At 35.8% G+C, this 13,918-nt stretch overlaps 1 protein-coding gene across 2 annotated transcripts in view; it reads left to right on the top strand.

The window, feature by feature from the left end:
• ADAMTSL1 (ADAMTS like 1) overlaps positions 1–13,918 on the top strand; it is a 1,023,200-nt gene that overhangs the window by 778,825 nt on the left and 230,457 nt on the right. For both annotated transcript variants that reach the window (XM_031961469.1, XM_023497962.2), the window contains one exon: positions 4,547–4,673. In XM_031961469.1, the coding sequence (XP_031817329.1) occupies positions 4,547–4,673 (127 nt within the window). The remainder of the gene's footprint in view (positions 1–4,546; positions 4,674–13,918) is intronic.

Below are 13,918 nucleotides of genomic sequence, written 5' to 3'. Positions count from 1 at the left end.
TGGAAGCACCTTGAGAGAATCCGATGGTTTAGTGCTTTATTTCCCAATTTTTTAGAAGATGATCATCCTTATTTAATATCAAGAAATGTTATGGACCCCAACATAAGAAAGGGTGTATGATATGTCCATTTTTCAAGAACATGCATCTTGGCAAAAGGCTGTTCTGACTTTGGTAACATTTTAAAATGAATTTGTGTTTTATTCATCATAATAGTATCTACATAATTTGAAAAATAGTGATGCATTTACTTGAGAGTTTTTTATGCAAACAGAAGGTATTGTTAGATTTGTTTTTGGATTCGTGACTGTGGCCCACATGTTGGAACCATTGATTCAGTGGTTTGACTGTTTGGCATTTCTCCCACCCTGCATTCCCCTGCTCCCATATTTGAAACTCCTTGCTTGCAACACGATTGGCTAATGGCTAGAACTGATGGATGAGCGAGGTAAAGCCCATTGGGCCAATTCTTTGTAAAATTATGTTGATGGTATAAACAATGCCACCAATAAAAAAAAAAGACCCCAAGCCACACAACTAACACAGAACCAAAATGGAATGAGTACACACTAGTGCCTGCAGGGTTATCAGCCCACCCACAAATACTTTTTTCTTGCCCATGGAAATATTTTTGTTGCTGTCATGTAGAAGGACACTAACAAAGGGTTTGTTTGTTTTTTTTTTTAACCACAACACGGATCCATGTAGACAAAGCTTAAATGGAGTCTGAGATAGGAATTGTAGTTTCTCCAGTAAGTTGAAGAAGAAGACAGGGATTTGACTGTGGATATTTGACTAAGTTGCTTCTATTCATTTTATTAACACAAGTGTTTTTTATGATGTTTTCCTAATAGATTATTCATGTGAAAATGTTTGCTACTTTGAAGGAGCTATAACTTAGTCATCTGTTTAAAAGATGTTTGTATTTGTTTTTTTTTATTTGAAAAGTACACATTACCCACCGCATTTTTTAAAACCCAGCACATACAAAACTGAATGCTAAATAAATCATATTTTTAACAATTGCCTAAACAGATGTTTGCAATTATTAAATATAGCCAAAAAGAAGAAACAGTTACATTAAACCAGGAATAAGGATCACGAGCATGAGAGGCATGTGGAGGACAGTCTAAGTGTCACTTTGGCCAAATCACCTGACCTTTCTGAGCGCCAGCTCCCTCATGAAGCAAAGGAGATATTTATTCACTAAAAAAGAGTGGTCAGAAGCTAGTTGTGGTTTTCAAAAGAAGAGATGCACATTTTCAACCACATTTTATCCAAATCACTATGAATAAGAGCAACAAGAGAATATCATCTCATCTATTAAACTATTAAAAAATAATAAAAGAACAGAGGCTGTGGGAAGACAGTACACTAAGATAACTTTTTTAAGTATACCATTTCCATTCCTAATTTTAAAAGGATTTTATCTATGCCTTTTGGTTTTGTACCACAATTTTCTCCCTCAAACTTTTCCATCCCCCATCTGAAAAACCTCTCTCTCTCTCTCTCTCTCTCTCTCTCTCTCTCTCTCTGTTTCTCTCTCTCTCTCTTTCTCTGTCTTTGTCTCTCTGTGTGTGTGTCTCTCTCTCTTTCTCTCCCTCCCTCTCTCTCTGTCTCTGTCTCTCTCTCTGTCTCTGTCTCTCTGTCTCTGTCTTTCTGTCTCTCTCTCTGTCTCTCTTTCACACACACACACACACACACACACACATACACACAGCCTCCTTGAGAGCAAGGACTATTCCTCTTGCCTGCATTCCTAAAGCTTAGCCTAATACCTGGCATATAGTAGTCACTATACTATAAACACTATAGTGTTTATTGAGTAATTGATTTTGTAAGACAGCTAAGTGCACAGTGGATAGAGAACTAGACCTAGAATTTAAGTCTGACCTTAGAAATACGCTAGCTGCATGATACTGGACATGTAACTTTCCCTTTATCTACCTCATCTATAAAATGGGGGAAATTATAACATTTAACACCCAAGCGTATTGTAGGAATAGAATGAGAAAATATTTTAAAAGTTCTTTGCAAATTGTAAAGCACTAATAAATTCTAGCTATTATTGAGCATATAAGTTAAACCAATGAACACATCAATTACAATGAAATACATAAAACTACAGAGTATATCACAATAACAATTGCCATATCTGTAGCCCCCTACTTTTCTTCAGAAAGGAAGGAAATCTATTCTATCATCATTCCATCTTCCTTTCTTTGGCCAGAAATCAGTTATTACAATCAATTAGAATTTTACTGCCTCTAAATGTTGTTTCCGTTTATATTATTATGATCATTGTTATATTATTCTCTCAGTTTTGATTATTTCTCACTGAATCACTTCATTTAAGTCATTCCATAATTCTGAAGATCCGTCATATTCAGTGTTTCCTAAAAAAAAAAAAAAAAATAGTGTTCCATATATATACAATTTTAAAGCAGCTATGAGCTCTGTTAATTTATCCAGTTCTTTGGGAAAATAATTTTGAATTAAAGGGAAAAGTCAACTTACTGTTCCTATCTTTGACTTAGTTATTATAGGGGCATATGTTCCAAGGATGTCAAAGATAGAAACCAAGATCTAATTCTGCAAAATATTTGTGACATCATCTTTTTAAGTTATCAAAGAAATGGGAATAAAGTGAATGTCTCTTTACTGAGGACTGATAGAATAATGTGTTATGTGTTGTGATGGGAGGAAGAGATAGATCAGGAAGTAGCTGGGAGTTTTTTTTTTAAGGCATCAATAAAACCAAAGAAGAATAAAATAAAATTATTTATTAGATTTTTTAAAAGTCCTCCAGGGTCTAAAATCCCATAATTCTAAATACAAACTGAAATTAAATTTAGTCTAGATTTTATATCTATTCTAGAATTTGAAGGGAATTAAACCATGCCAACTATATTTTCATGTTGTTGAACCTGAGTTGGACTGTACAAGTAAACTTACCTAATTATACTTAAAATCCTAAATCAGTTACTGATCATTTTTCTAAATTTAGAACATAAAGAATATTGTTCCTTATATAATAAATCTTTAATTTTTAAATTTAAATCTTTCAAAACTATCTTTTATAGTTTGCTTAAAAGACTCATTTCTTTCCTTTGTGGTGATGATTTCTATTTTTAAAAGTTTATTTGTTTTTTTTTGTTTGTTTTTATAGGACAATAAATTGAATTCTTTTTAACTGTACTCCTAGTATCTAGCACCATATATTGAATATTATAGGCACTTAATACTATTTTTTAAAAAATTATGCAGGAATTATATTGAAAACAAATTGGAATTTAGAAAAAGAAGAAGAGAGAGACAAAGAGAAACAAAGTTATAAAGACAAATACAAAGAGAGAGAGAGGCAGAAACAGAAGAGAGAGAGAGATACAGAGACACAGAAAGACAGAGGCAGAAACAGAGAGACAGATATAGAGACAGAGACACAGATAAAGATTCAAAAACAGAGACACAGAAAGACAGACCCAAAGACAGGGAGAGGCAGAAACAGAAGAGACAGAGAGAGACAGAGACAGAGACACACAGAGAGAAACAGAGAGAGAGGCAGAGAAAAGAGAGACAGAGACACAGAAAGACAGACGCAGAGACAGAGACAGAAGGAGACGCAGATAAAAGATGCAAAGACACAGATACAGAAAAGACAGAGGCAGAGAAAGAAAGAGATACAAAGTCAGAGACACAAAAAGACAGGTACAAAGTCAGAGATAGAGAGAGGCAGAAACAGAGAGACAGACACAGACACAGAGAAAGAGAGAAGTAGAAAAAGAGAGACAGATATAGAGACAGAGACACAAATGAAGATACAAAAACAGAGACACAGAAAAACAGACACAAAGACAGAGGCAGAAGTGAGGAGAGACAGAGACAGAGACAGACGGAGACACAGATAAAAGATATAAAGACAGAGACACAGAAAGACACAGAGACACAGAAAGAGAGATCCAAAGTCAGAGATACAAAAAGACACAAAGTCAGAGATAGAGGCAGAAACAGAGAGATAGAGACAGATAAAGAGATAGAGACAGATAAAGATACAAAGACAGAGACAGCAAGATAGATACAAAGAGAGAGACAGACAGAGATACAGGGTTAGAGAGACAGAGAGATAAAAATACAAAGACAGAGATACAGAAAGGCAGAGAGAAAGAGAGATAGAAAGAGGCAGAAACAGAAAGACAGAGACAGAGAGAGGTTTGTGATGGTCTGCTTTCCTTATCCCCGCCCCATACATATGTCTGTGCACTCATATGCCCACGTCCACATAGATCTGCAGTTACCTATGAACACACAAACTTTTCCACGTCTCTCTCCCCTGATGTCTGAACTGCAAAAGCCATTTGGAGCTGTTCTGAATTTCTAACTCCCAAGTTCAATTTGACTCCTGGCTGGGTTTAGACTCCTTCGTGGGTAACATATTTTACAGCCCTCTGGGGATGATGTGAGAATAATTTGGTGGTAATTAGTCACAGAGATGGATCTCTCCGTCAGTAGGTGCTCAGTTTGAACCGAACATCTTTCTTTTTTTGTCAGATTGTTGGCTGTGACCACCAGCTGGGAAGCACCGTCAAGGAAGATAGCTGTGGAGTCTGCAATGGAGACGGTTCCACCTGCCGGCTGGTCAGAGGGCAGTACAAATCGCAGCTCTCAGCAACCAAACGTAAGCCGGGACTTGATCTTCCCTGGGATGGACCTCTAGGTGCTTGACTTGCAACATACTTTCTCCTGCTTTGTGGCAGATGTTAAGCTGTAGCTGAGAACAAAATGGGAAATGAAGCTCATTAGATATTTGGGAGAACCCTTTTCTGCAGTAAACAATAGCCTAGTTTGATAGACTTGGGAAGGCTAAGGCTACCAGACCAAATGGAATGAAGGGAAAAAACATTTGTATAGTGCCTACTATATACCAGACATTTTACTTTACAAAAAGTTGTATTTTACAAGTACTTTACACTTTACAAAAATTAATTCAGTTGAACAACTGAAGAAAGGACATATTTTTCTTCCACTATGGGTTGATGCCAAAGAAGTCAAGTTTCCCTAGTGGAAGACTTAGCTTTGGTTTATTCTATTCTATCTTATTTTAATCCTACAAAAACCAAAGGTAGATGAGCACCTAACCTTCATCTGTTGTGCTAAGAAGTTATAGCATGCTATACCCTAGCAAACCATCTTGATAGATGGGCTAAACCAGGTCGAGGGAACCAACAAGCCTCAAACCTATCAGTGACTTAGGGGGATATCCCAAGCATGTGAAGACTTCTGGTGGAATGGACCAATGAAGACAATTTGCCCCAATGACTATGAAGGCAGCTGAAGTCAGAGCCTATTGGAGGAGCCAAGACCAGCCACTGCCTCCTGGTCTTTGCCAACTGTTCTGACTTTTGTCCTGACACTGAACTTCAGTTATTCTGGAAGAGAGAATGAAGCTGATAACTTTATGCAACTCTTTAACCTTAATTCACACAAGTCAAGACATCATTCCATGATGCCATTTCTTCTCTTTGAAATGAAGGACAAACAGCAGTCCTAACCTATTCTATTCACCTAATCCTTATTCCTAAAAGGTCATCTATATATCTGGTTAGTCTTAAAGTGGATTAGACAGAATAGTGTGAATAATCACCTTGAATCCAACATCATTATTGAGAAAACAAAAAGCAATAAACTATTAATGATATGACATATTCCTAAATTTAATAGTGGAAATAAGAGGTTGGCAATGAAGTTTAGTCAATTCTATCTCCTGCTAATTTAGAACATTATATACTTCATCTTTCAGAGTACCTATGAAAGAACAGAGGGTAAGACAGCAGCTCTCACCCACTTTGAACCTAACAAAGATAGTGAGAATACCCTGCTCTTGTACTTCTGTTAACAAAGTGCTTACTTTTAGGTGAATCCAAACTAATTGGTTTAATGAATGAGATATGAATGTCCACTCTAATATACCCAAGAAGTAGTTCTTAATCTTCCACTTGAAGACTTCCAAAGAGGAGGAAACTATGATTTTCTTTTTATATTTAAAAAAAAAAGAATTTTTAACATTCATTTTTTAATTTCAAGCTTCAAATTCTTTCCCTCCCTCCAGACTCTCCTTCACCCATTGAAAAAACAAATAATATAATACCCATTATATATGTGAAGTCATGTTAAACATATTTCATATAAGTCATGTTCCAAAGAGAAAAAGCAAGAAAGATAAAGTGGTCTTGTCCTCCTTTTTTTTTTTTTAACTCTGTCCCTCCTCAAAAGTCTGTTTTGCTTCTTACCACTGCCTCCCTTAGTCTACCCTCACATTTACCATACTTCTCTGTTGGATAAGAAGTTTTCTATAATCAATTGAGTGTGTGTGTGTGTGTGTGTGTGTGTGTGTATTCTTTCTTCTTTGAACCAGTTCAGATGAAAATGAAGTTCAAGCATTTCATGCCTCTTTTTATGTGAGATAATTTTCCCCATTTTTCCTCAGTATTCTCTCTTCTCAAAGTAGATCTTTTTTTCTTATCCTTTCCTTATTTTTTGAGATCATCACAACATAATCAGTTCTAATCAACAATGCTAATGCTCTCGCTTCATATAGACTTCCAACTACCCTAATAATTAATGATAAAGTTGTCATGATATAAATATGTACTATATTTATACTTCTCTTGTATTCGAAAATCAAATTTTCTTTTCATCAGGAATGCTTGAAAGTCCTCTATTTCATTAAATATTCATTATCCCCTTGAAGAATTATATTAAATTTTGCCAGGGAGGTTATTCCTACTTTTATTCTTAGCTCCTTTGCTTTCTGGAATATCATCTTCTAAGCTTTCTATTCCTATATAGGGTAGATACTAAATCTTGTATGATTCTGACTGTGGCTCCATGGTATGTGAATAGATTCTTAGCTGTTTTCAATATTTTCTCCTTTATGGGAGTTTTGGAATTTGCCTACAATAATTTTGGAAGTTTTCATTTTGGGATCTCTTTCAGGAGATGATCCATGCAATTTATGTTTTGTCTCTGATTCTCAGCTAGTGAGGCAGTTTTCTTGATAATTTCTTGAAATATAATATCTAGGCTCTTTTTTAAAACCATGGTTTTCAGGTAGTTCAATAACTTTTAAAGTATCTTTCCTCAATCTGTTTCCAAGGTCACTTCTTTTTCTGATGAGGTATTTCATGCTTTCTTTTATTTTTCCCCATTTTTTTTTTTTACTTTTCTTTTTGGTTTTTTGATATCTCAGTTATTAGAATCCACTTGTCCAGTTCTAACTTTTAAGAAATTATTGTCCTCACTGAGATATTTTTACCTCTTTTTTTCCCATTTGGTCAATTCTGCTAAGGAGTTATTTTCTTCAATATTGTCTCTTATTGAGCAACTAATTTTCTTTCTTTTTAAAATTTTTTTACATATATATTTTAAATTTCTATTTATTTATTTATTTTGTTGAGGCAATTGGGACTAAGTGACTTGCCCGGAGTCACACAGCTAGGAAATATTAAGAACAAAAGTCCTCCTGACTTTAGGGCTGATACTCTATCCACTGTGCTATCTAGCTAACCCTGCTAATTCTCTTTTCATAATTTTCTTGTATTGTTCTTATTTCTTTTCCTAGTTTTTCTCTTTTTGATTTGATTTTAAAAATCACTTTTCACTCTTTTTAAATATATATATATATATATATATATATATATATATATATTAACTCTTCTAAGAATTTTTGTTGAGTTTATATTCAAACTGCCTTATTCTTTGAGAATCTGCTAATGGATATTTTCTTCTGAGTTTGGGTCTTGGGCTTTCCATTACTGTAGTAGGTTTTATGGCAGGTTTCATTTTTAGTCATTTGATCACGCTTACTATGTATTTCTTGACTTTGCATTTTGCATTAAAAGTGAGATCTTTGCTCAACTTGGGCAGTTTGGGAGGGAGCAAACTATCCTGAGCTTCAGATGCTTTTTCACCTTTCTGTTTTCACAGTTAATTCTGGGGGGGGGGGGGAAGGTCTATAAGTTTTCAATGCTTTCAAGTTAGTGTGATCTGGAGAAAGGTATTAACATTGCTCTCCTGATCTTCATTCTGGTCAAGCTTCATCCTTTACCAATGTAGGAGCTCTGTTCCATGAGATAACCCCTTGTTTCTCCTTTCAACCTGGAATTGCTACAGGGCTCTTGATCTTTTTTCCACCTTGAAAGCTCAGCCAGGGGCCCTGCTACCTTGTGACTGCAAGCACTCCTCTCTGATAGGGAACTGGGTAATGAGCAGTGGAGTTTCCAAGCAACACCTAGTCCTCCACCTATACCTTCCTGAACAATCCCCTTGGTAGTAAAAACTGCAGGCGCTATTGCATTGCCTGCAAGGTCCAGTGCTGGTTTTAGGAACACAGTAAGCTCTAGGCCAGGTCCCCACAGATCTCTCTTTCTGACATCCAAAATTGTCTTGGGCTGACAAAATGTCTCACTCCAACCTTATGTTAACCATGCTGCTCCAAGATGCAATTTTAGTATTTTAAAGTTTTTTTTGGAGGTGAACATTGGGAGAGTTTGGCTGGAATGCTCCCTCTACTCTGAGTCTTAGCTTTACCCTCATACCCAAAACCTCTTGAGGGAGCCTGTTAGACTTTTGGACAGATCTAATTCTTAGGAAATTTCCTCTGATCTAAGGAATCAGCTTCTGTTATCCATTTCCATTCTGTCATTTTCAGTACAAAAGGCCCTTTTCCTTTACAAAGAAAACAGTAGCAAAATAAGAATTTTAAATCTCTGCCTTATCTCTATTTTCACTAATCATCCAATCCACTCCATGCAATAGTCTTATCTCTTCTTTGCTTTTCTTCTTTTCCTAATATAGCAAAAACACACACACAAAAGCCCCCTACCATGCTTTCTGTCAATCTCATCTCAAAGTTTTACCACACCTGACATTATTATTGTAGGAACAGATTGTATTCATATTCATCCTCTTGCTTATACATTTTGCTTGTATCTTTTTTTTTTTTTTTTTTTTTTTAAGATTAAGTCTTCCTATCTTGCTCAGGCTGGAAGTAGAGTGAGTACTGATGGATTGATGGATCACTCATTGCTGATCAGTGTGAAAACTTTGACCTTTTCTGTTTCCAGGTTTGGCTCCAGATATGGCTCTTGGTTCCCAGAATCTTACCATTACTGGTGCCAGATACCTGACCTACTTTAGCCCTACTATACCTCAGAAGTAGTAATCTCAAGCAATCACTGGAATCAGCCTCTCAAACAGTAGGGATTACATGTGTATAACTATGCCCTGTGATGTATATCTATGTTTTTTTAGTTCTAAACTGATGAGTTTATTGGACATCTACAAAGTAGCAAAAGATTAAAACCCAGGTTCTTAAATCCCAAAGTCAGCATGCTTTCCACTATACTTCTCTCTCACTAGAATTGTATATATTGTGTTTTAGTAGTTGCAAACAGACCTCTTCAAGAATCATCAATAGGAGGTAGCCACTACTTCTTTCTATAGATATTATTGTGTCCTAAATACATGACATGGATCCAGAATGATGATACGTCTCTCATGAGACATGAATTCAAATAAATACGATACCATTTCAATTTTTTTTTCAAGCGTATAGGAGAGGTGAAAGTGGAAGGAGTAATTGATAGAGCAGGTGGCCCTCGGCTGGGGACACTGGCATGGGGGAAGTGACCTCAAGCTATACCTTTAACAAGTAGATACTGTTTTAAATAATACAGACATCACATACAAATGTGTGGGGACAGAGAAGAGCACTGGGAGAATATTCATATGACTACAACATAGAGTACAGGAAAGGGAATTATGTGAAATAAAACTGAAAAATCATTAGAGATACAGGTTGTGGAGAGTAAAACTCTGAATAATAGGAGTAAGAGAAGGAATTGTAGGATAAAAAGAGTAGATGGGTTAGTCACATGGCAAGAACAAGAAATGAACAAAGTATAAAAAGAGCAGTACTCTAAGGTCCCATAGGGCTCTCATTCTCTGACCCTATGAAATAAATGATTGAATAGATGAAAAAAGATTATTTGTTTTTTGGCATGTACATATAAAGATTCTTGATTAAATATTCATAGCATTGAACTCTACACTGTTCTTTAAACCTTGAAGTCACATATTAATAAAGGTATCTTGCCTTTATACATGACATCCAATTCTAATGCTCCTGTGATTCCTGTGATTCTATGCTTTTACCAAGGGTAGCCCTCTCCTCAACCATGTAGACTGCAAACTACCCCAATGGGGTGCATAGATCCTATAATGATCACAAAGAAACTTTAATCCAACCCAATTTTTAAGAAATTATTTTTTTTAATGGATAGTCTTCCTTTTTTTTTCTCATCCACCACTATGTCTACCTTCTTCTCTGTCTCTTCACTCCCCACTTAGGAGAATGAAAACTAAAGTATTTGCTCTGATATTCATGATGGAGGACCGTTTGTGAGTTTGGTGACATGAAAAACCAAAACTAAGTTGGACAGACCCAGAAGGAAAAACATTAAGCAGACAGAGCTTTTCGTCTGCAAATATCTAAATGAAGTGTACTGTAGGGGAACTTTCATTAAATAAATTATATCGTATAAAACCTGATGATTGCATATCATGATAAAATGCAATTGTTCCTTTACCTTAGCACTGAATGTCTTCAGGACCAAATGATTTATGCCAATAAAGTACAGCCTGAACATAAAACACAGCAAAATCTATAGCAGATGGTGAACTAGCCCACTCATTTATATTTCTTCCACGCTAGAAGACCCCTACACCTCATATTTACAAACTGAGAAGTGACCCATGGGCAGGTTGGAGATTAGCCTGCCACGTGAATCTGATTGTATAAATATGCAGCTCACCATTCCAGGAGGCTTAGAAAGTGCTCTGCTATGTCCTTTCCTTGTGGTCTGCCAAAAGTCACCAAGAGCTTTGTTTTCTTCAAGCCTCAAGCACATTTCATGTTCCCCACATTGAATTTATTTTCTATCTGAACTTATAGAATTGTATTTTTTTCCCTTTGTACTATCAGGCCACAGTGGAATACAGAAAGAAAAAAATGGGGAGGTGAGAGAGAAAAAGAAGGTGTAGAAAGTGGGTTATGGAGAGTGCCAGAGAAAAAAGAAACTAAGGAATCCTTAAAAATAGTTATTGCATGCTTTAAAAAAAAGGAAAAGATTAAAATGTAGCCCACTCTTTCTAAGTTTTTAAGGAGAAATAATTGTGCTGATATTCAGTCGTTTCGTCTCTACCCATTCCTTTTCTCTGAATTCCCAACACAAAAATCCAAATTAATTTCAGAATACATATTTTATTTCAAGCTCTTGAAATTAGTTCTACATTTGTGTAATACTAATTATATATTTTCATAATTCCTTATTTTGGCACCAGGACCAACCCTGGATAAACTTATGATGCAGACCAACTTTGATTCTTCCTTTTCTAGATTCCTTTTCATTGTGACTTCCCCTTCTCTAGAAACCCCCTTTTTCATTACTTGCCTTTCTGTTTCTCTAACACACATATGCACACACATATATACATATGCACACACATGTGCACACACATTGTTCAGGGTTCTTATGCCCTTTTAATAAGCTCCTTTTCAATACCTGTTCCCAGAAAAGAACCAAATGATCCCCTTCACCCTGATAAATACAAAAAAACTTAGTATGTTATTCTTAGGGATACATTCTAAGAATGGATACAAGTCCCTATTTTGTTTAAGTCAAAGGAAATAAGATTTTACTGTAGGATTGTAGATATTAGACGGCTAAATTAGAGAGGTGTATTTTTCTTAAGCTGGTCATTTGTAGGTCACCTATTCCTGAGCATTGTTCCTGGAGGTGGCTTGTCAGAGAGGATATAGCATCAGGAACACAGAAATCTCAATTCTTTGTACTAATAGCTCATGTTTCCCTAGAGCTTTGCATTTTAATAAGTACTTTACCCAGGATAAGTCTGTAATTATAAATTGTCATCCCCATTTTACAGATTAAGAAATTGTAGAGTTGTCATATAGAAGAAGGATTAAATTTGTTTCACTGGCCTTCAGAGATCAGAACTTGGAGTAACAGGTTAAAAAAAGTTATAAATATACAGATTTCAGTTCAACATCAGGAGGAAATTCCTTAACAATTAGAAATGTATAAAAGTAGAATGGGCTACCTCAGGAAGTAGTAAATTTACCATCAATGAAATCTTCAGAAATCCCCATCAGGGATGTTACAGAAGGCATTCCTGACTAGGGTTGAATTAGCTGAAATTAATTTTCCCATACAAGTCTTTTTGTTGCTTTGTCCAGTTATTTTAGTCATGTCTGACTCTTCCTGACCCCCACTTGAGGTTTTCTTGGTAGAGGTTTTGGAGTAGTTTGCCATTTCTTTCTCCAGCCCATTTTACAGATGAGAAAGCTGAGTTAAGGGATTAAGTGATTTGCCCAGGGTCACAAAGCAACTAATTATCTGAGATCATATTTGAACTCATGATGATGAGTATTCCCTCACTCCAAGCCTGATACTCTATCCATCTTGCCATTTAGCTGCCCATGAGTTTAGATTAGCTTCTGTTCACATAACTAGTAAGTGACATAGCCAGGACCCAAAGCCATATTTTCCAGTGCCAGTTCCAAATCTCTTTCCCCTATACCAGACTGCCTTTGACAGGCAAATTTACTAAGTCTTGAGTTTGGACTGAATTCCCTAGCAAAAACCTTTCCCTCTTCTCTCTTTATTGGTTAATAGGAGCAGTTAGGAGGCATAAGGGATAAAATGCTGAGCCTAGACTCAGGGAGAATTATTCTGGCCTCACATACTTACTAACTATGGCTCTGGAAAGTTAATGAACTGCTGTCTGCCTCAGTTTCCTTCAATATAAAATGGAGTTAATGATGGCACTTATCTCCATAGTTGTTTTAAGTTTCAGATGAGGCAGTATTTATTTGTAAAGTATTTAGCATAGTGTCTGGCACTGTGTTAAAAATCGCTTAAAGATTATTTTCTTCCTTCTTTCCTTCCTTTCTTCCTTTTGATTGTTCCTTGGTTTCTTCCCTATACTAGTAGCTCTGGACTTATAGTTATTAATTTAATACTACTTTTAGCATGCTGTCAATATTCTCTGGAGTGGTAAATAGCTCTTGTCCCAGCTCTGCCATTACTCAAGATCTGTGTGACCTCATCACTTTTCTGGGTTTTATTTTCAGCAGCTGTCAAAGGAGGAAGTTGGAATCAATAATCTTTAAATTCCCGCTCCAGCTCTAAAATTTTTCCATTCTAATAATTGCTAGAATTAAAATTGTATCACCAATGGCAATGTTCAGAATTAATAGTTATAATAATACTATAATAGTTATTATTAATAATAATAATCATTTCTTAATTTTATATGGTTGTGGGATTGAACCAAACAACTCCAATATTTAAATTAGACCAATATTAAGTGAGTCTTTTGAGAACCCTTCAGGAAAAGTTTAGTCCTATCCCCTGCTTATCTCGCTATATCAGATAAATATACTATTGAGCTGGGAGGTACTCTGGGTCTCACTCTGGAGCTCATCTGTTAGGTTAGGTCAGACAGGCAAGGTCTTTCCCTGAGAGTGAACGCTGACTTCAGTGTATTCCAAGTATGTGAAATGACTCTTTTCTCTCCCTTTCCATTCTTCTTTTAAGATCACCAGACTACAGTTTGGTCTTTTGTCTAACTTATCCTTGATGATAATAGGATTTGAAAGAAACACATATATCATCTCTCCATATCCTAATGTAAGCAGTTTGTCCTTGGTTAGCTCCTAATAATTGTTCCTTTCTGGTGACCTTTTTATGTTTCTGTCAAATCCTGTGTTTGTATTTCAAAGTTTCTTTATGGTTCTGCTTTTTTCACCACTCTTTGTGATAGGGAATTATCATTCTCATT

Source organism: Sarcophilus harrisii, chromosome 1 (assembly GCF_902635505.1).
Source record: "Sarcophilus harrisii chromosome 1, mSarHar1.11, whole genome shotgun sequence".
Classification (NCBI taxonomy): Eukaryota; Metazoa; Chordata; class Mammalia; order Dasyuromorphia; family Dasyuridae; genus Sarcophilus; species Sarcophilus harrisii.
Note: the sequence above shows the minus strand (reverse complement) of the source record. Positions and strands in the feature narration are given on the sequence as shown.